At 42.1% G+C, this 20,690-nt stretch overlaps 1 protein-coding gene across 2 annotated transcripts in view; it reads right to left on the bottom strand.

Annotated features, from left to right (window-relative positions):
* Positions 1-17,494, bottom strand: part of LOC111973711 (ras GTPase-activating protein 1) — a 43,484-nt gene extending 25,990 nt beyond the window's left edge. The window contains exon 1 of one of the 2 annotated variants that reach the window (XM_024001094.2): positions 16,285-17,494. In XM_024001094.2, the coding sequence (XP_023856862.1) occupies positions 16,285-16,814 (530 nt within the window). In that variant the 5' untranslated portion in view covers positions 16,815-17,494. Of the gene's footprint in view, positions 1-819; positions 964-16,284 lie in introns of those variants that run through there. The other variant, XM_024001096.2, reaches the window with a different exon arrangement.
* Positions 17,495-20,690: the final 3,196 nt, after the last annotated feature.

Here is a 20,690-nt window from a genome sequence, read left to right as displayed (position 1 = left end):
CTCTCCTGTTTTTCCCCCTTCCTCCTCTCACAATGGATGCCACCATGCTAAAACATCTCAGAAGACGTCAAGTCACTCCTCATCAGCGTCAACAAGTAATGAAACTGCACCACTTCAGATTAGCGATGCGCCTCAGCTGAGCTGCCAGCGGTCATGATGGGAAACAAGCCAATCACGCTTTCCCCGCACGGATGGGATTGTCCTCCTTAACTGGTGCCCACAAGGTCCAGCAAACATATAGCCTAGAGCTGGGCAAAATGCCTGTGGTAAGTGATCAATATGGTCAGTGTCAATAATATTTGGTTTATCATCCAATCTCTAACATGCTTATTTCAATTTATATTAAACTTCCTCAATCAACGGTTTTCTTTAGTGGTCATCAATTTGAGTTGGGAGTTTGCTTTATTCCAACGTAAAATAAAAGGTTTTCATGTGCAATTTTCTAAAAACAAAAATGTGATATTTGGAGCCATATTCAAATGAGATAATGTAGAAAAACTCAAAGGGGCATCAAGTTGTAAGTGCAGGAGGAGAACCTAGGGTACATTTGCTACATCAATGGATCCAATTAATGTGGATTCCAACAATCGATCAATGAAATATAGAATCATAGCATTAACTCACCCAAACAAAAAGCAAAGCCTTACAAAAATATATTTAGGGGAATAAGGTAAGGGTAATTCCAAAAACCTTACTCTGTCTGGTAGAGATGAATAACAAAGAGAGAGAAAAGAGATGGAGCATCATCCACCTCCGTCTCCTGTCCTACCAGCCTGTTAGGAAAGTAAGGAGGGCTGGATGGCTAGGTGCCACACTTACGCGGAGTTCGCTCTCTGCTGCATCTCCTGGTCTGTCCCGCTCTCTCACAAGGAGTTCCCGCTCCACTGATGCTGATTGTTCTGCTGCCGAGTTGGAGTGACTAGGGTCCGAGTGCTCCGGTGCAGAAAGCAATGCAAACACAACTCTAAATCCATCTGTGCCATGCTATTACAGGATGAGGAGGCTGAGTCCGTCTGCATCTTCAAGCCAAGCAGAAAGGATGAATCTCTCTCCATTTCCCTCGCTATGAACCTGCTGCCCAGATAAAGTAATCTCCGCACTCTAGGGTCAGTAAGCAGCAACCAAAGGAGGAAGAGGGCTAGTGGAATGGACCTCACATAATGCTGGAAGAGTTGCTAAGTGATTAAAAAAAATATTCTGATCAGTTGTCCAGTATTTTTTAATCGTCTAAACATTGAGCGAAGAGGTTTGTCTTACAGGATGAGGAGGCTGAGTCCGTCTGCATCTTCAAGCCAAGCAGAAAGGATGAATCTCTCTCCATTTCCCTCGCTCTCTGGAGCCTAAAATAAAGCCCCGCATCATGAGCACGCAGCCTATAGGTTTAATGAGAAGTGGGGCAGTGGGGGTAAGGAGTGGTATCACACGAGTGAGGTTGCATGGCAACACACATAATCCCATGACCTCTGGGTGCTTATGTGAACGGCTTACATACAACCACACCTGAAGCTAGCGGTGTGCATGGTTCAAAACACACTCACCCCGAAATTCCGTATTGGTTACAAACCCCAGGATTATTTAGGTAAATGTACAAAACGCCACAGCTTCAAAACACTGCATGGATTTATGCACTAACCAGACCCTTCAACTTGTCTAAAACCAATTTGTTTGTTTTTACTTTCCACAGTGGGGAAAAAGGGAGCAGCTGTGAAAATGCTCTATTTTTCTTCACACATGGAATGTCACAGCTTGTTACCCTCAGTCAGAGCGAGAGTGACGGCACACGGACTCGTTTGACGCACACTAGGGATGGGCATTTGAAATTATTTGTGATATTTTTGATATATATATATATATATATATAAATATGGATAGTTGAAATGCATGTGTTTTAAAGAAGAAGAAAAAACTGGAGGGGGGTGGGTAAACTTCAATGGAGAATTTCTCCTGCAACTCGAGAGCCGATCTGCTGAAACAAGCAAAGTGCAGCACAAGGGTGGGGGGGGGGGGGGCCGAGAGGAGTAGGGGCCTGTGTGTGGCATGGAAGTAGAGTGCCCGTCTTGACCGCATCAAATCATTGACTTGCCTAGGTAAATAAAAATAAAATAGTAAACAAGCAAAGATGGCAGGAAATTTGTAAATGGCAGGAAATTTGGCTCCAGTGATGTACTGGGCCGTATGCACTACCCTCTGTAGTAGAGGTCGACCGATTAATTAGGGCCGATTTCAAGTTTTCATAACAATCGGTAATCTGCATTTTTGGACACTGATTATGGCCGATTACATTGCACTCCACGAGGAGACTGTGTGGCAGGCTGACTACCTGTTATGCGAGTGCAGCAAGGAGCCACCACGGTAAGGTGCTAGCTAGCATTAAACTTATCTTATAAAAAAATAAAAAATCTTACCATAATCACTAGTTAAACTAGTAATATCAACAACCATGTCTACTTATCTAGCTTGTCCTGCGTTGCCTGTTAATTTATCATTGAATCACAGCCTACTTTGCCAAAGGTGTGATTTAACAAGTGCATTCGCGAAAAGCACTGTCGTTGCACCAATGTGTACTTAACCATAAACATCAATGCCTTTCTTAAAACTTCTTTGGGATAGGGGGCAGCATTTTCACTTTTGTATGAATAGCGTGCCCAAGGTAAACTGCCTCCTACTCAGTCCCAGATGCTAATATATGCATATTATTATTTAGTATTGAATAGAAGACACTGAAGTTTCTAAAACTGTTTGAATGATGTCTCAGTATAACATAACTCATATGGCAGGCAAAAACCTGAGAAAAAATCCAAACAGGAAGTGGGAAATCTGAGGTTTGTAGTTTTTGAACTCAGCCCCTATCAAATACAGTGGGATATAGGTTATTTTGCACTTCCTAAGGTTTCCACTAGATGTCAACCATCTTTAGAACATTGTTTCAGGCTTCTACCGTGAAGGGGGGCCGGATGAGAGGTCTTTGACTAAGGGGTCTGGCAGCAGCCTCGTTCTCAGTCACACGCATTTCACATGAGGTAGCTCTCGTTCCATTGCTTTTCTACAGACAATGGAATTCTCCGGTTGGAACATTATTGAACATTTATGATAAAAACATCCTAAAGATTGATTCTATACTTAGTTTGAGAAGTTTCTTTGACCTGTAATATAACTTTTGGAACTTTTTGTCCGACTGGACCTGAACACGCATTTGGATTTGTTTACCAAAAGCCCTAACAAAAGAAGCTATTTGGACATAATTGATGGACTTCATGGAACAAATTAAACATTTGTCGAACTGGGATTCCTGGGAGTGCATTCTGATGAAGATCAAAGGTAAGTGAATATTTATAATGCTATTTCAGACTAATGTTGACGGCGCAACATGGCAGATATTTATTTTGGCTGTTTTGGGCTCTGAGCGCCGTACTCAGATTATGCTTTTTCAGTAAAGTTTTTTTGAAATCTGACACAGAGGTTGCATTAAGGAGAAGATTTATCTATATTTCCATGTATAACACATATATTTTCATCAACATTTATAATGAGTATTTCTGTAACTTCATGTGGCTCTCTGCAAATTCACTGCATGTTTTGGAACTACTGAACGCCAATGTAAAATGAGATTTTTGGATATAAATATTGTGTGACATGAAGTCCTATGAGTATCATCTGATGAAGATCAAAGGTTAGTGATTCATTTTTCTCTCATTTTGTGCTTTTTGTGACTCCTCTCTTTGGCGGGAAAAATGGCTGGGTTTCTCTGTGACTTGGTGGTGACCTAACAATCGTTTGTGGAGCTTTCGCTGTAAAGCATTTTTGAAATCAGACACTGTGGCTGGATTAACGAGAATGAATTTTATCTTTAAAAATGGTGCCTAATTTGATTTATGCGATTTCTGTTGATTTGTATTTGGCGCCCTGCAATTTCATTGGCGAGGGGTTCCGCTAGCGGAACGCCAGTCCTAGACAGGCTAAAATCAATACACAAGTATATATTAAACATGCATATTTAGTAAATATTGCCTGCTAACATTAAAATAAATTAACTAGAGAAATTGTGCCACTTGTCTTGCGTTCTGTGCAAGCAGAGTCAGGGTGTATATGCAGCAGTTTGGGCCGCCTGGCTCGTTGCGAACTGTGTGAAGACCATTTCTTCCTAACAAAGACCGTAATTAATTTGCCAGAATTGTACATAATTATGACATAACATTGGTTGTGCAATGTAACAGCAATATTTAGACTTAGGGATGCCACCCGTTCAATAAAATACGTAACGGTTCCGTATTTCACTGAAAGTATAAACGTTCTGTTTTTGAAATGATAGTTTCCGGATTTGACCATATTAATGACCTAAGGCTTGTATTTCTGTGTGTTATTATATTATACGTCTATGATTTGATAGAGCAGTCTGACTGAGCGGTGGTAGGCAGCAGCAGGCTCGTAAGCATTAATTCAAACAGCACTTTCCTGCATTTGCCAGCCGCTCTTCGCTGTGCTTCAAGCATTGCGCTGTTTATGACTTCAAGCCCATCAACTCCCGAGATTAGGCTGGCAATACTAAAGTACCTATTAGAACAGCCAATAATCAAAGGTATATGAAATACAAATGGTGTAGAGAAATAGTCCTATAATAAATACAACCTAAAACTTCTTACCTGGGAATATTGAAGACTCATGTTAAAAGGAACCACCAGCTTTCATATGTTCGGAGCAAGGAACTTAAAAGTTAGCTTTTTTTTCTTTTTTTACATGGCACATATTGCACTTTTACTTTCTTCTCCAACACTTTGTTTTTGCATTATTTAAAACAAATTGAACATGTTTCATTATTTGACTAAATTGATTTTATTGATGTACAGTTGTGGCCAAAAGTTGAGAATGTGAATTTATATTTGTCAAAGTCTGCTGCCTCAGTTTGTATGATGGCAATTTGCATATACTCCAGAATGTTATGAAGAGTGATCAGATAAATTGTAATTAATTGCAAAGTCCCTMTTTGCCATGCAAATGAACTGAATCCCCCAAAAACATTTCCACTGCATTTCAGCCCTGCCACAAAAGGACCAGCTGACATGTCAGTGATTCTCTCGTTAACACAGGTGTGAGTGTTGACGAGGACGGAGCTCACTCTGTCATGCTGATTGAATTCGAATAACAGACTGGAAGCTTCAAAAGGAGGGTGGTGCTTGGAATCATTGTTCTTCCTCTGTCAACCATGTTACTTGCAAGGAAACACGTGCCGTCATCATTGCTTTGCACAAAAAGGTCTTCACAGACAAGGATATTGCTGCCAGTAAGATTGCACCTAAATCAACCATTTATCGGATCATCAAGAACTTCAAGGAGAGCGGTTCAATTGTTGTGAAGGCGGCTTCAGGGTGCCCAAGAAAGTCCAGCAAGCGCAAGGACCGTTTTCTAAAGTTGATTCAGCTGCGGGATCGGGGCACCACCAGTACACAGCTTGCTCAGGAATGGCAGCAGGCAGGTGTGAGTGCATCTGCACGTACAGTGAGGCAAAGAATTTTGGAGGATGGCCTGGTGTCAAGAAGGGCAGCAAAGAAGCCACTTCTCTCCAGGAAAAAACATCAGGGTAGACTGATATTCTGCAAAAGGTACAGGGATTGGACTGCTGAGGACTGGGGTAAAGTCATTTTCTCTGATGAATCCTCTTTCTGATTGTTTGGGGCATCCGGACAAAAGCTTGTCAGGAGAAGATAAGGTGAGCGCTACCATCAGTCCTGTGTCATGCCAACAGTAAAGCATCCTGACACCATTCATGTGTGGGGTTACTTCTCAGCCAAGGGAATGGGCTCACTCACAATTTTGCCTAAGAACACAGCCATAAATAAAGGATGGTACCAACACATCCTCCGAGAGCAACTTCTCCCAACCATCCAGGAACAGTTTGGTGACGAACAATGCCTTTTCCAGCATGATGGAGCACCTTGCCATAAGGCAAAAGTGATAACTAAGTGGCTCGGGGAACAAAACATTGATCTTTTGGGTCCATGGCCAGGAAACTCCCCAGACCTTAATCCCATTGGGAACTTGTGATCAATCCTCAAGAGGCGGGTGGACAAACAAAAACCCACAAATTCTGACAAACTCCAAGCATTGATTATGTGAGAATGGGCTGCCATCAGTCAGGATGTGGCCCAGAAGTTAATTGACAGCATGCCAGGGCAGCTTGCAGAGGTCTTGAAAAAGGGTCAACACTGCAAATATTGACTCTTTGCATCAACTTCATGTAATTGTCAATAAAAGCCTTTGACACTTCTGAATTGCTTGTAATTATACTTCAGTATTCCATAGTAACATTGACAAAAATATCTAAACACTGAAGCAGCAAACTTTGTGGAAATTAATATGTGTCACTCAACTTTTGGCCACGACTGTATTATATTAACTTAAAATAAGTGTTAATTCAGTATTGTTGTAATTGTCATTATTACAAATATTAAAAAATAAAATCTGCTGATTAAATCGGTATCGGCCTTTTTTGGTCCTCCAATATCGGTATTGAAAAATCATACTTAAATCGGTCGACCTCTACGCTGTAGCGCCTTACGGTCGGATGCCGAGCAGTTGCCATACCAGGCAGTGATGCAACCGGTCAGGATGCTCTTGATGGTGCAGCTGTAGAACTTTTTGGGGGAACCATGCCAAATCTTTTCAGTCTCCTGAGGGGGAAACAGTGTTGTGCCCTCTTCACAACTGTCTTGGTGTGTTAGGACAATGATAGTTTGTTGGTGATGTGGACACCAAGGAACTTGAGGCTCTCAACCTGATCCACCGCAGCCCCGTTGATGAGAATGGGGGCCTGTTCAGCCCTCCTTTTCCTGTAGTCCACAATCAGCTCCTTTGTCTTGTTCACATTGAGGGAGAAGTTGTTGTCCTGGCAGTGTGACCTCCTCCCTATAGGCTACCTCATCTTTGTCGGTGATCAGGCCTACCACTGATGTGTCTTCAGCAAACTTAACGATGGTGTTGGAGTCGTGCTTGGCCACGCAGTCGTGGGTGAACAGGGAATATAGGTGACTAAACACGCAGCCGAGGTGCCCCAGTGTTGAGGATCAGTGTGGCAGATGTGTTGCCTACCCTTACCAACTGGGGGTGGCCCATCAGGAAGTACAGGATCCAGTTGCAGAGGGAGGTGTTTAGTCCCAGGGTCCTTAGCWTAGTGATGATCTTTGTGGGCACGATGGTGTTGAACGCTGAACTGTAGTCAATGAACAGCATTTTCATATACAGTGGGGAGAACAAGTATTTGATACACTGCCGATTTTGCAGGTTTTCCTACTTACAAAGCATGTAGAGGTCTGTAATTTTTTTATCATAGGTACACTTCAACTGTGAGAGAGTTCTTGACCAGGTTTGCACACACTGCAGCAGGGATTTTGGCCCACTCCTCCAAACAGACCTTCTCCAGATCCTTCAGGTTTGGGGGCTGTCGCTGGGCAATACAGACTTTCAGCTCCCTCCAAAGATTTTCTATTGGGTTCAGGTCTGGAGACTGGCTAGGCCACTCCAGGACTTGAGATGCTTCTTACGGAGCCACTCCTTAGTTGCCCTGGCTGTGTGTTTCGGGTCGTTATCATGCTGGAAGACCCAGCCACGACTATCTTCAACGCTCTTACTGAGGGAAGGAGGTTGTTGGCCAAGATCTCGCGATGCATGGCCCCATCCATCCTCCCCTCAATACGGTGCAGTCGTCCTGTCCCCTTTGCAGAAAAGCATCCCCAAAGAATGATGTTTCCACCTCCAAGCTTCACCGGTTCGGGTGGTGGTTCTTGGGTTGTACTCATCCTTCTTCTTCTCCAAACACAGCGAGTGGAGTTAGACCAAAAAGCTCTATTTTGTCTCATCAGACCAATGACTTCTCCAATCCTCCTCTGGATCATCCAGATGGTCATTGGCAAACTTCAGACGGGCTGGACATGCGCTGGCTTGAGCAGGGGACTTGCGTGCGCTGCAGGCTTTAATCCATGACGGCGTAGTGTGTTACTAATGGTTTTCTTTGAGACTGTGGTCCCAGCTCTCTTCAGGTCATTGACCAGGCCTGCCGTGTAGTTCTGGCTGAACCCTCACCTTCCTCATGATCATTGATAACCACGAGGTGAGATCTTGCATGGAGCCCAGACCGAGGGTGATTGACCGTCATCTTGAATTCTTCCATTTTCTAATAATTGCGCAAACAGTTGTTGCTTCTCACCAAGCTGCTTACCTATTGTCCTGTAGCCCATCCCAGCCTTGTGCAGGTCTACAATTTTATCCCTGATATGCTTACACAGCTCTCTGGTTTTGGCCATTGTGGAGAGGTTGGCGTCTGTTTGATTGAGTGGGTGGACAGGTGTCTTTTATACAGGTAACGAGTTCAAACAGGTGCAGTTAATACAGGTAATGAGTGGAGAACAGGAGGGCTTCTTAAAGAAAAACTAACAGGTCTGTGAGAGCCGGAATTCTTACTGGTTGGTAGGTGATCAAATACTTATGTCATGCAATAAAATGCAAATTAATTACTTAAAAATCATACATTGTGATTTTCTGGATTTTTGTTTTAGATTCCGTCTCTCACAGTTGAAGTGTACCTGTGATAAAAATTACAGACCTCTACATGCTTTGTAAGTAGGAAAACCTGCAAAATCGGCAGTGTATCAAATACTTGTTCTCCCCACTGTAGGTGTTCCTTTTGTCCAGGTGGGAAAGGGCAGTGTGGAGTGCGGTATGCGAATTGGAGTGGGTCTAGGTTTTCCGGGATGAAGGTGTTGATGTGAGTCCTGACCAGCCTTTCAAAGCACTTCATGGCTACCGACATGAGTGCTACGGTGCGGTCGTCATTTAGGCAGGTCATCTTTGCTTTATTGGGCACAGGGACTATGGTGGTCTGCTTGAAACATGTGGTTATTACAGACTTTGTCAGGGAGAGGTTGAAAATGTCAGTGAAGACACTTGCCAGTTGGTCCGCGCATGCTCAGAGTACACTTCCTGGTAATCTGTCTGGCCCCGCAACCTTGTGAATATTGACCTGTTTAAAGGTCTTGCTCACATTGCCTATGGAGAGGGTGATCACACAGTCATCCGGATCATATCAAGCAGTATAGTCCATTCTTGAACACACCGCCCAGTCAACTATCAACTTCCAGCAAGGGACATTTGTTTTTTACTCTCATTAATCCACACAACATACGTTGGCATAATTGTCACTAATTGACACTGGTGGAGGGCGAAGTCTTTAGAGCCCAGTCTGAATGTTGCCCCATATCCATCACAGTGCCCACACGGGAAACAAATATACAACCTTATGGTTGCCAATCAGGTTCCCTGGAATAACTCAAACCTACCCAGAGCTTTTGACCCATTTAAAATCAGTGGGACATTAGAGTTCCAAGAGCTTTGCTCCTCCAAAAATGACTAGTAATCATGTCCCATCTGATTTAATTGACAATGGGCTAATGAGGGAAGAACACCCTGAGGGTTGTTCTATCGCTCTCAAACTCAAACAGAGGAAGTGTTTCAGTGTAGTCATACGTTTGATTAGTCATAGTTAGGTAAAATATTCAGTAGCTAAATGTGTTTGTTCTGTGACAATTGAGTAAAAGTTCTGAAAAGGAATGATAAAAAATGTAATCCCAAACTATTGTAGAATGCCTGAAGATCCTGTGGCGGCCACAATGAGAAGCTCAGAAGTCTTGAAAACAGGATGCAGGAGAGAAAAGGCAGGCCAGTGTGGGTATGGAGGGGCATGACAGGACATTGCACAACATGCAGAAAATGTATGGAAACTGCATGCCTTATCAATGCACAGTGTTTGACCAAATATGAACGTTACCATTATTGCACTGATGTATGCATTTAGTTTGTAAGACGACAAAAACCTAAGAATGTAGCTACAACCGAGAGGACTGTCAACCACCATTTAGTTTTACGGCATTTAGTTTTAGAGTGCCGTCTTGTGGCATTTCAGCGTTGCGCATTGCAGCAATTTCAAAAGCTTAGGCCAAGGAAATTAGGCTACATTAATAAGGTTCTTATAGGCCCAAGCTAATTCTAATTGTTGGGATCACCACTCAGCAAATCTGTGTAATTACTGAGACTTTAAAAAAAAAATGTAAAGTGTGTATTGTTATAAAAAGGACTGTAGTATTTGGCTCTAAAGATAAGTCTCAGCAAGGGGATAGGTATGTAACTTGATCCTTGTGCCATTAGGAATTCCACCAGTGACAAGTTTCAAAAGGCAATTAGGGAGCGTGGGTGCTCAATTAGCACTTCAGCAAGAGACATTTTCATGACCAACTGCTTATCTGGTGGGTTTTTTTTGGGGGGGGGGGGGGGGGGGGTATTGACTAAATCTCTCTAATCTTCGAGGTACCTGTTTGTTTTGGCTCAGGCACTGGGCGGGCGCGTTCTCCGAGGTGGGGTGAGCGACATTAGGCCTTCTGACATCTTCGTTATGCAGTTGTTAGTGTGAAACATTGATCCCACCGCTGCCGCCATTGTTTATGAATGAGCCTTTGTTGTACAGAGGCGTGAATGAGTCTGCTGCTGGTTGCGTTGCTCTCCCTCTCCATGGCATTCTACAAAGTGCTAAGTTAAGCACCTCTAAATGAACATGAGAACTAAAGACTATAGCTTCTGACAGTCTCCAGGGATGATGAACCTATGCTGCAAATACCAGGTCACCTCAGAAGTGACCTTCTATGATAACATTTTAGCAAGACATTCTCCAGTGAAGTAGGCCAGGCCTTGTATTTACCCATCACCACCAATACCGGTAGAAATGTAGGCTATTAAGGCCTAGCCTACATGAGTTTTACAATGTGTTTAAGACACCACACAATGGGTTGATTTAACCTCACCAAAACTGTTAAGTTCACTGACTCTTGGGCTATGCACCGTGTACTTGACTGACTGCCTTTAGAATCAGACTACGTATCATCCATGGGACGGCACCACTGCTTCAGACAGTCACCCTGCCAAGGCTCCAGTCGACAACCCTCTGTCACAGTGGATCACTGCCACATGCGGAGGAGACCCGCATCTTAATTGGGTCATCATTTCATAGCAAKGGTGGAGTCCTCGCAATTACACTGTGGTCCATTAGGCTCCCAGGGAAGTAAGGGTGTGCAGCTCTGAGTGTGACATTGTAAAGAGTCGCCTATGGACTTGTGTGTAGATGGTGTGTGCATTCCAATTAGCGAATTAAAGCATTAGTTAAAATGTGTTAGGGCCTCAACTATAATGTATCAATGAAAAGTGATGATGAAACTGCTATCTTTCGCTAGGTAGTGGATCTGTAGTGTTAGGCTTCATTGAAAATAAATATAAATCACTCAATAAGAAAAATTACTTGATATGAAACTATTTTGCTCTGGTATTTGAAGTTGAATTGCAACGCACTGTGTTATACATGATAAGATGAGGTGGGGTAATTTGTAACCACTGGCACAGTACCTCACACCACATGCTAGTTTGCAGCAGCCAGGTCACCGCAGCTCAACCAACACACACACCACATTAAGATACATAATACCAGCTAAAGAAGAGGAACTTGTGTTTCATCAGACTCCAGTCGTGTGAAATGTCTCACATTGAGTCAGTGTAGTGGACTGATGAGTGGCTGGTTAAATAAATAAACAAACACCTCACTACCCAGGTTTCCATCCAACCATGTCATGTAGATTAATTACCTGACCAGGGCTCCAAATAAAAGTTAGGAGCACCAGAAAATACATATTTAAATTTAAAAAAAAATTGAGATACAGGCTTTATTGGGCCTATATCAATTAGTTACTTTTGAAGCAAGCTGTACCCTAGAAACTAATATATAACTGTAAATAGTACATCACTGGGGCTAAGCTGCCTGCCATCCAGGACCTCTACACCAGGCGGTGTCAGAGGAAGGCCCTAAAAATTGTCAAAGACCCCAGCCATAGACTGTTCTCTCTACTACTGCATGGCAAGCGGTACCAGAGCACCAAATCTAGGACCAAAAAACTTCTCAACAGCTTTTACCCCCAAGCCATAAGACTCCTGAACAGGTAATCAAATGGCTACCCAGACTATTTGTATCATGCGTGTGTGTCCCCAACCCCTCTTTTACACTGCTGCTACTACTCTGTTTATATATGCATAGTCACTTTAAACCATACCTACATGTACATACTACCTCAATTAGCCCGACTAACCGGTGCCTGTATATAGCCTCGCTGTTAACTTTCACTGTTTTTTTATTTACTTCTATTGTTCACCTAATACCATTTTTTTTTACTTAAAATTTGCACTGTTGGTTAGGGCCTGTAAGGAAGAATTTCACTGTAAGGTCTACTACACCTGTTGTATTCGGCACACCTGACAAATAAACTTTGATTTGAAATACATTAGTTTATTAGGAAAGGTAAATTAGTCATTTCTATGACAGGTATTTATATTAACAAGTCATTTGTGGAATATTAGGTTCCTACATTATGTAAAAATAACTATTTTCCTATTGAGATACATTACATAGAAAACACTTAAATGTCAGGTTTGTGATGGGAACGCATTTTATATTCATGTCTATGATCATTGATCTCCGGAAGAACAAGCTATCCCTTTTGCTTTCTTTGTGCCCCCAAATGTTTGCATATGCTGGTAAATGTACCAGGTTGTTAGCTAGCCAGCCAATGAGGTAACATGACTGAACAAAGTATAAACAAACAGTTAACACGCGAGTAGTTTTAGAACAGCACACATGGTTTATGAATATAAAATGTGTTCCTGGCGATCCTCTATAGGAAGATAAAAATGTTGCACCAGTAATATGGGTCAGATCGTTGCGCTAGATGCAAGCTGTTTTCGCTGTAGTAATGGTGCTACTGTGCCGCTATTGAATCTGCACTTCTTTTTTTTTTTCTAGTGCACTCGGAGAAAAAAGTTTAAAGAAAAATGTTTTAAAGGGTACAGCAAAGCCTTATTACAACAATTATAAAATCTGAGCTTTTCCTTCCTAGTCTCACAGTACTCCCAAAATAAAACTCCTGGTCGCACAACAAAATATTTAGTCCCAAAAAATATTATAATAAAAATAATAAAAATCGGTTGCACTATATATATCTGACGTATTAAAAAAAGACTGGGCTGATGGAAACAAGAAATGTCCGTACAATTTCATAAAATGTCGACAGAATGTTTTCCTTCAACATGGTGGGATCTTTTTGTAAATTAGGCGAGAAATGGTGTTGGGAATGCCTTAATCCTCAAATATTGATATAATAACCATCATATGAAGGTAAACTTGGAGTCACGTGAAGATATGTTGTCAGGTCCTCCCACTAAAGATAAAATAAGTTACGAGTCACTTCACAGGGTGGTGAAAGTCCACAGCGATGAGCATGATGCTCCTTTCCAATAGAGGAAATTATTTTGGTGACATGATGATCGGCTGCCATTTGACAAATCAAAATTCTCGCTCTTATTCATAATAATTCCTGATGTAGGCTAGCCTACCGGCACTATTTGAGAGCTGATGGATAGAACGTATGTGCCAAGACCAGAGTGCATATATGCTATTTAACGCAACAGTTTGTGACAAAACTAAAATAGGTAGTGTTGAAAATGCAATGGAAACACWTTGAACTTTAGATTTTTATTCAGGACATAACTTACGCAAAAAAAGTACCTTCTATGCACTAAATTGTCGTGCAATGCTTTATATCCGCAACAAGTCAGTTTGGTGGAAATACCCCACTGGTGGGAAAGTGCATGTTTTCTTTATGCCGATTTTAGAATAAGTGCATGAAAATCTGTCACCAATTGGATGGAAACCTAGCCATTGTGGAAAACAAGGGGGGGGAATTTAAATCAGTCCCCTTCATTACATCTTTGCTACTGCCTGGTGCCCCGGCAGAAAGGGATGTAAAGGAAACCAGAGGAGAATCCACTGACTCATTGAGCTCAACATTTATTTTTTCAGCTAAAAGCTGGCCAATCTGACAGGGAGATATGTAACTCCTAAAATAAGAGCTGATTTCACACTCCAGCCCCAGTTATTTCCATATCTCACAGCGTGAGGCCAGAAATGATAAAGCTCAGCACTTCACTAATGAGACTGACAAAAACGAGTGCCACACACACACAACAAAGATATAGGCTAATATGATTGTGTAGGGAAACCCAATATGTTTAATCTCCCACAATGGATAGTCCTACTGCAGCAACACTGACACAAAAGCCTGCAGCAGCAGACATTGGCTACCCTTACTCAGGAGCAGGATGTGAGAGGAATTATTATTCCACGAGAAAACATTTCCATTGAATATGGTTATGACCACATGATTGTGTGGTTAAAAAAGAAAACTCTAATTTGTGGCCAGAACAATTAATATAAAAACATTTATTGACAAGTGCTGGATAGATTTCAAATTTGCTACACCTGCCGCATTACAATGATTCTGGGAATTACAGTACCAGTCAAAAGTTCAGACACACCTACTCAAGGGTTTCTTTATTTGTACTATTTTCTACATTGTAGAAAAGTGAAGACATCAAAACTATGAAATAACACATATGGAATCATGTAGTAATCAAAAAAAGTGTTAAACCAAACTATATTTTCTATTTGAGATTATTCAAAGTAGCCACCCTATGCCTTGATGACAGCTTTGCACACTTAGCATTCTCTCAACTGGCTTCACCTGGAAKGCTTTTCCAACAGTCTTGAAGGAGTTCCCACATATGCTGAGCACTTGTTGGCTGCTTTTCCTTCACTCCGCGGTCCAACTCATCCAAAACCATCTCAATTGGGTTGAGGTCGGGTGATTGTGGAGGCCAGGTCATCTGATGCAGCACTCCATCACTCTCCTTCTTGGTCAAATAGCTCTTACACAGCCTGGAGGTGTCATTGTCCTGTTGAAAAACAAATGATAGTCCCACTAAGCCCAAACCAGATGGGACGGCGTACCACTGCAAAATGCTGTGGTAGCCATACTGGTTAAGTGTGCCTTGAATTCTAAATAAATCACTGACAGTGTCACCAGAAAAGCACCCCCACACCATCACCCCTCCTCCTCCATGCTTCATGGTGGGAACCAAACATGCGGAGATCACCCGTTCATCTACTCTGCGTCTCCTAAAGACAAATTTGGACTCATCCGATCAAAGGACAGATTTCCCCCGTCTAATGTCCATTGCTCATGTTTATTGGCCCAAGTACGCATCTTCTTATTGGTGTCCTTTAGTAGAGGTTTCTCTGCAGCAATTTGACCATGAAGGCCCGATTCAGTCTCCTCCTGCACAGATCATGTTGAGATATGTCTGTTGCTTTAACTCTGAAGCATTTATTTGGGCTGCAATTTCTGAGGCTGGTAACTAATGAACTTATCCTCTTCAGCAAAGGTAACTCTGGGTCTTCCTTTCCTGTGGCAGTCCTCATAAGAGCCAGTTTCATCATAGCGCTTGATGGTTTTTGCAATTGCATTTGAAGAAACTTTCAAAGTCCTTGAAAATTTTCCAGATTGACTGACCTTCATGTCTTACATTGGACTGTTGTTTCTTTTTGCTTATTTGAGCTGTTCTTGCCATGATATGGCCTTGGTCTTTTACCAAACAGGGCCATCTTCTGTATACCAACCCTACTGTATCTGGTCACAACACAACTGACTGGCTCAAACGCATTAAGTAAAGAAATTCCACAAATTAACAAGGCACACCTGTTTATTGAAATGAATTCCAGGTGAAGCTGGTTGAGAGAATGCCAAGCGTGTGCAAAGCTGTCATCATGGCTCGCTACTGAAGAATCTCAAATATAGTTTGATTTGTTTAACACTTTTTTGATTACTACCGGATTCCATAGTTTTGATGTCTTCACTATTATTCTAAAATGTAGAAAATAGTAAAAATAAAGAAAAACCCCTTGAATGAGTAGGTGTCCAAACTTTTGACTGGTACTATATATTGCATTCATAATTGCATACAAACAAACTGGCTGAGTTGGGAGAATAATCTAACCTGTAGGTATGCAAATATTTCTCTACAGTATGAGATATGGAAATTGTTTTCAGGACAGGTTCATGCATTATTCACTACATGGCTAGATTGATGATCAACAGCCTGAACCCCCTCCTTCAATTTGACTGCCTACCTGTCATTTGGGGCATGTTAAAAACTGCAGTAGTCAATACGTTGAATAGATACTTGAGCACTGGTGGTGGCTGCAGCAGGAAGGAAATATACCCAGGACGTTTCAATAAAACCCTCTTTTAGATTGTTAGCTAGGTGTCAATGAACAATAGAACAATTTGAGTGAATATGAAAAGTCCTTACTGGTTAGTGGGCGGCGCTGAGAGCGGGAAGACCACCTCCTCTTCCTCGTATTCTGGTCCATCCTGCATGTCGCTTTCATCCACAGTGCCGAGTCCCCCGTAGCCTGCGGGCAGCAGAGGTGGTGGTGGTAGTGGGGGGAAGACACTGGGCCCGTCTGGACACGCCGAGGTGGGTGATATCCGGCTGCCGGGCCCCTCTGAGGTGGGGGAGTAGCACACACCGCCAATGGTCCCTGAGCTTGTTCCTTGACAAATTGCGTGTCCACCACCACCACTCCCTGTAGCGGACAGGACTGGTCCGGTAATATCTCCTCCAGATACGGGGTAAATCATACTCATATCAGGGAGGGCGTCCGGTGAGGTTTTCGACTGGTAGCGGGAGTTTGGTGCTGATCGCTGGCCAAAATCAGTGACCCGCACTCTGGTCTGGTTGGGATAAAACGGAAAATGGGCCGTCTCAAGGCCTCCGCCGCCTGCCACCCCTGCCGAGACAGAGCCCGTGTCCTCAACACTGACCTCCGCAGCTATCATTTTAAGGAAATGTGTAGAGGGGAATATGTCAAGAAGGGAACCTGCCCTCCCCCTCTAGTCTTGAAGCACTCCCTCACTGTTCGGGTTATTAAAAACACCACCAAAAGTTTATTGGAAAACAACACGTTTAGTCAGCTAGCGTAAATTAGCTAGCTAGCTTAGCTAACGTTAGTCGCTAGCAAAACGCTACTGTAGCTAGCGAACACCACTCACTAGCTAACTAACATTAGCTACTACAGAGACACTTGATGAGTTCTGGCTAAGTCTTCATTGTTTCATGAATTTAAAGTTCAGTGAGAATTGATGTTTTGAAAATAACGTTTAAATACCTTAAGGGAGAAGCAGATGACGTATTTATTTCCCTTTTCCTTGTCCTGCCTGCTCTTTCGGCAGCTAACAGACCACTTGTCAGGGAGTGTTGTTTTATTGTCACTGCCTGTGTTAAATCCCGTATTTTTGCTTTTGTTGTTTTGTTCCTACGGAGTTCCCAAACGGTCTCCTCTGTCACCTGAGCCTCTGGTGGACTTAATTTACCAAATGTAGCCCAGCAGGTGAGAACATTACAGCAATTTTTTCTTGCGTAACTTCTCTTTTCTTTTCTTTCTCGATTACGGGGCTGATGGCTTGCTGCCGCCGATGTTAGTTCGCTCCCTCCCTCTCCCTCTCCCTCTCCCTCTCCCTCTTCTCGCTTGGCGCGTGCTAGCTCACGCGCAGGCCCAGCCAAGCGAGTACCGAGTAAAACCACGACACGAGCTTCACCCATTATATCTGGCATTATATCCTATCGGTGGTCAAGAAATCTGAAAGAGGTAGTTGTACTATTCAATTCTACTCTATTATATTCAGCTTTTAATCTAGAATAGAATAGTTTATTGTTTTCAGGAGGAAATTATTTTCCACCCGCTTATATCAAACAAACCAACCAACATAGGCAATAATTAAGCAATAAGGCTTGAGTGGGTGTGGTATATGGCCAATATACCACGKCTGAAGGCTGTTCTTTGCACGACGCAACGCGGATTCTCACAAACCCCCGAGGTGCCTTATCGCTATTATAAACTGTTTACCAATGTAATTAGAGCAATACAAATAAGTGTTTTGTCATACCCCTGATATACCACGGCTGTCAGTCAACCAGCATTCAGGACTCGAACTACCCAGTTTATAAATTAAATGTAGGCCTACTGTTATTTTAGTTTAGTTTCAGGGGAGAGGAGGGGGAGCCTAGTCTTTTCAATAAGACGCATTTTGTCAGAAGTATCCCACCAAATCTATAAATGATTAATATCTCCAAATGTATAAATTATTAATATATTTATTATTATTGTTATTATTATTACCTGCTGATTTGAAACACAACCAAACTAGCACATTTGGTTAATTGGAAGTTGTGGGAACGTACATTTTCGGATTCTCATTGGTTCTGGGAACGAAGCCATACGTTTCCTGATCGATAAAACAGAATGTTTTTTAAACGTTCTGAGAACGAAAGTAAAAATGTAGCCTYTTATGGGAACTTTCATTTTTAGGTTGCAGGGAGTTTCCGAGAACGTTTTACTATGGTTTCTTGAAAGTTTTCCTGGGAAGTTTTATTAACGTTCTGATCATTTTTTAATAAATTATTTGAAGATAATTAAATAGCACTCTGAGAACATTCTCTAAATGTTGTATTTGTATTTTTGTATTTATTAACGATCCCCATTAGCTGCTGCCAAGGCAGCAGATACTCCTCCTGGGGTCCAGCAACATTAAGGAAGTTATATACACAATTTAAAATATTACATGACATTACATTTTATAACACTTTACCCAATACATGTAGTGTGTTCCCTCAGGCCACTACTCCACTATCACATATTTACAATACAACATCCATGTGTACATGTGTGTAGAGTGTGTCTTATCATGTGTATGTGTGTCTGTGTGTGTGTGTGTGTGTGTGTGTGTGTGTGTGTGTGTGTGTGTGTGTGTGTGTGTGTGTGTGTCTTCACAGTCCCCGCTGTTCCATAAGTATCTGATTCTACTGCTTGCATCAGTTACCTGATGTGGAATAGAGGTCCTTGTAGCCATGGCTCTATGTAGTACTGTGCGCCTCCCATAGTCTGGATTTGAGGATTGTGAAGAGACCTTTGGTGGCAAATGTTGTGGTTCCCAAACTTTTTATAGTCCCGTACCCCTTCAAACATTCAACCTCCAGCTGGGTACCCCTTCTAGCACCAGGTTCAGCGCACTCTCAAATGTTGTTTTTTGCCATCATTATAAGCCTGCCACACACACACACACTATATGATAAATTTATTAAACATAAGAATGAGTGTGAGTTTTTGTCACAACCTGGCTTTTGGGAGGTGACAAAGAGCTTTATAGGACCAGGGCACAAATAATAATATAATAATAATCAATCGTTTTGCTATTTATTTGTCCATCTTACATATAAAACTTTATTTGTTCATCGAAAATTGTGAATAACTCACCACAGGTAAATGAGAAGGGTGTGCTTGAAAGGATGCACATAACTCTGCAATGTTGGGTTGTATTGGAGAGAGTCTCAGTCTTAAATCATTTTCCACACACAGTCTGTGCCTGTATTTAGTTTTCATGCTATTGAGTGCCGAGAATCCACTCTCACATAGGTACGTGGTTGCAAAGGGCATCAGTGTCTTAACAGTGTGACTTGCCAAGGGAGGATACTCTCAATCCAGAAATCTGGCAGTGGCTTCTGATTAAATACAATTTTCACTGAACTGCGTGTTGCAATTTCGACGAGGCTCTCTTGTTCAGATATCGGTAAGTGGACTGGAGGCAGGGCATGAAAGGGATAACGAATTCAGTTGTTTGTGTCATCCGTTTCGGGGAAGTACCTGTGTAATTGCGCACCCAACTCACTCAGGTGCTTTGCTATATCACATTTGACATTGTCCGTAAGCTTGAGTTCAATTGCACACAAAATAAATCATACAATGATGGAAAGACCTGTGTGTTGTCCTTGTTCGGGATAGGGGGCAGCATTTTCACTTTGGACGAATTGCGTGCCCAAACTGAACTTCCTACTACTCTGTGCCAGATGGTAATATATGCATATTATTATTACTATTGGATAGAAAACACTCTGAAGTTTCTAAAACTGTTTGAATTATGTCTGTAAGTACAACAGATCTCATATGGCAGACAAAAACCTGAGAAGAAATCCAAACAGGAAGTGAGAACTCGATTTTCAWAACAGTGCCAAATGATATCCCTGTTAGTTATGGATGTGCAAACACTTCCTAGTGCTTCCACTAGATGTCACCGTCTTTAGATTCTGGTTGTACGATTCTACTATAAAGGAGGGGCTCATAGGAGCTATTTTACTGAGTGGTCTGCAGAAATCCTCAGTCTCATTATGCGCGGTCACGAGAGAGTATGCTCTCGTTCCAATGCTTTTTTTTGAGACAATGAAATTCTCCGGTTGGATCCTTATTGATGATTAATGTTAAAAACATCCTAAATATGGATTGCATACATCATTTGACTTGTTTCTACGACCTTAATGGAATTTTTGGAGTTTTGTCTGGAGGATTGCTCGTGGTGTCCATGAGACTGGTTACTGGGCTGAAGGCGATGCTAACAACAAGTTGCTAAATGATGGGCTTCAGTGGAACATGTCTGTTGTTCAGAAACTGGGGATTGCCTTCTGAGAAATCGGAAGTAAGTGATTATTTATAGTGTTTTTGTAGCTTCTTGTTGACGTGCCAGAGATGTGGCTGGCATTTCTTGGGCGAATTTGGGGGTTTACTGAGCTGCGGGTCTCAGATTATTCTTTTACGTATTTAAATAAAAAAATCTGACACAGCGGTTGCATAGAGGATAAGTTTATCTTTAATTCTGTGAATAACA

Source organism: Salvelinus sp. IW2-2015, linkage group LG15 (assembly GCF_002910315.2).
Source record: "Salvelinus sp. IW2-2015 linkage group LG15, ASM291031v2, whole genome shotgun sequence".
Lineage (NCBI taxonomy): Eukaryota > Metazoa > Chordata > Actinopteri > Salmoniformes > Salmonidae > Salvelinus > Salvelinus sp. IW2-2015.
The sequence above is the reverse complement of the archived record's forward strand: the minus strand, read 5'-3'. Positions and strand labels throughout refer to the sequence as shown.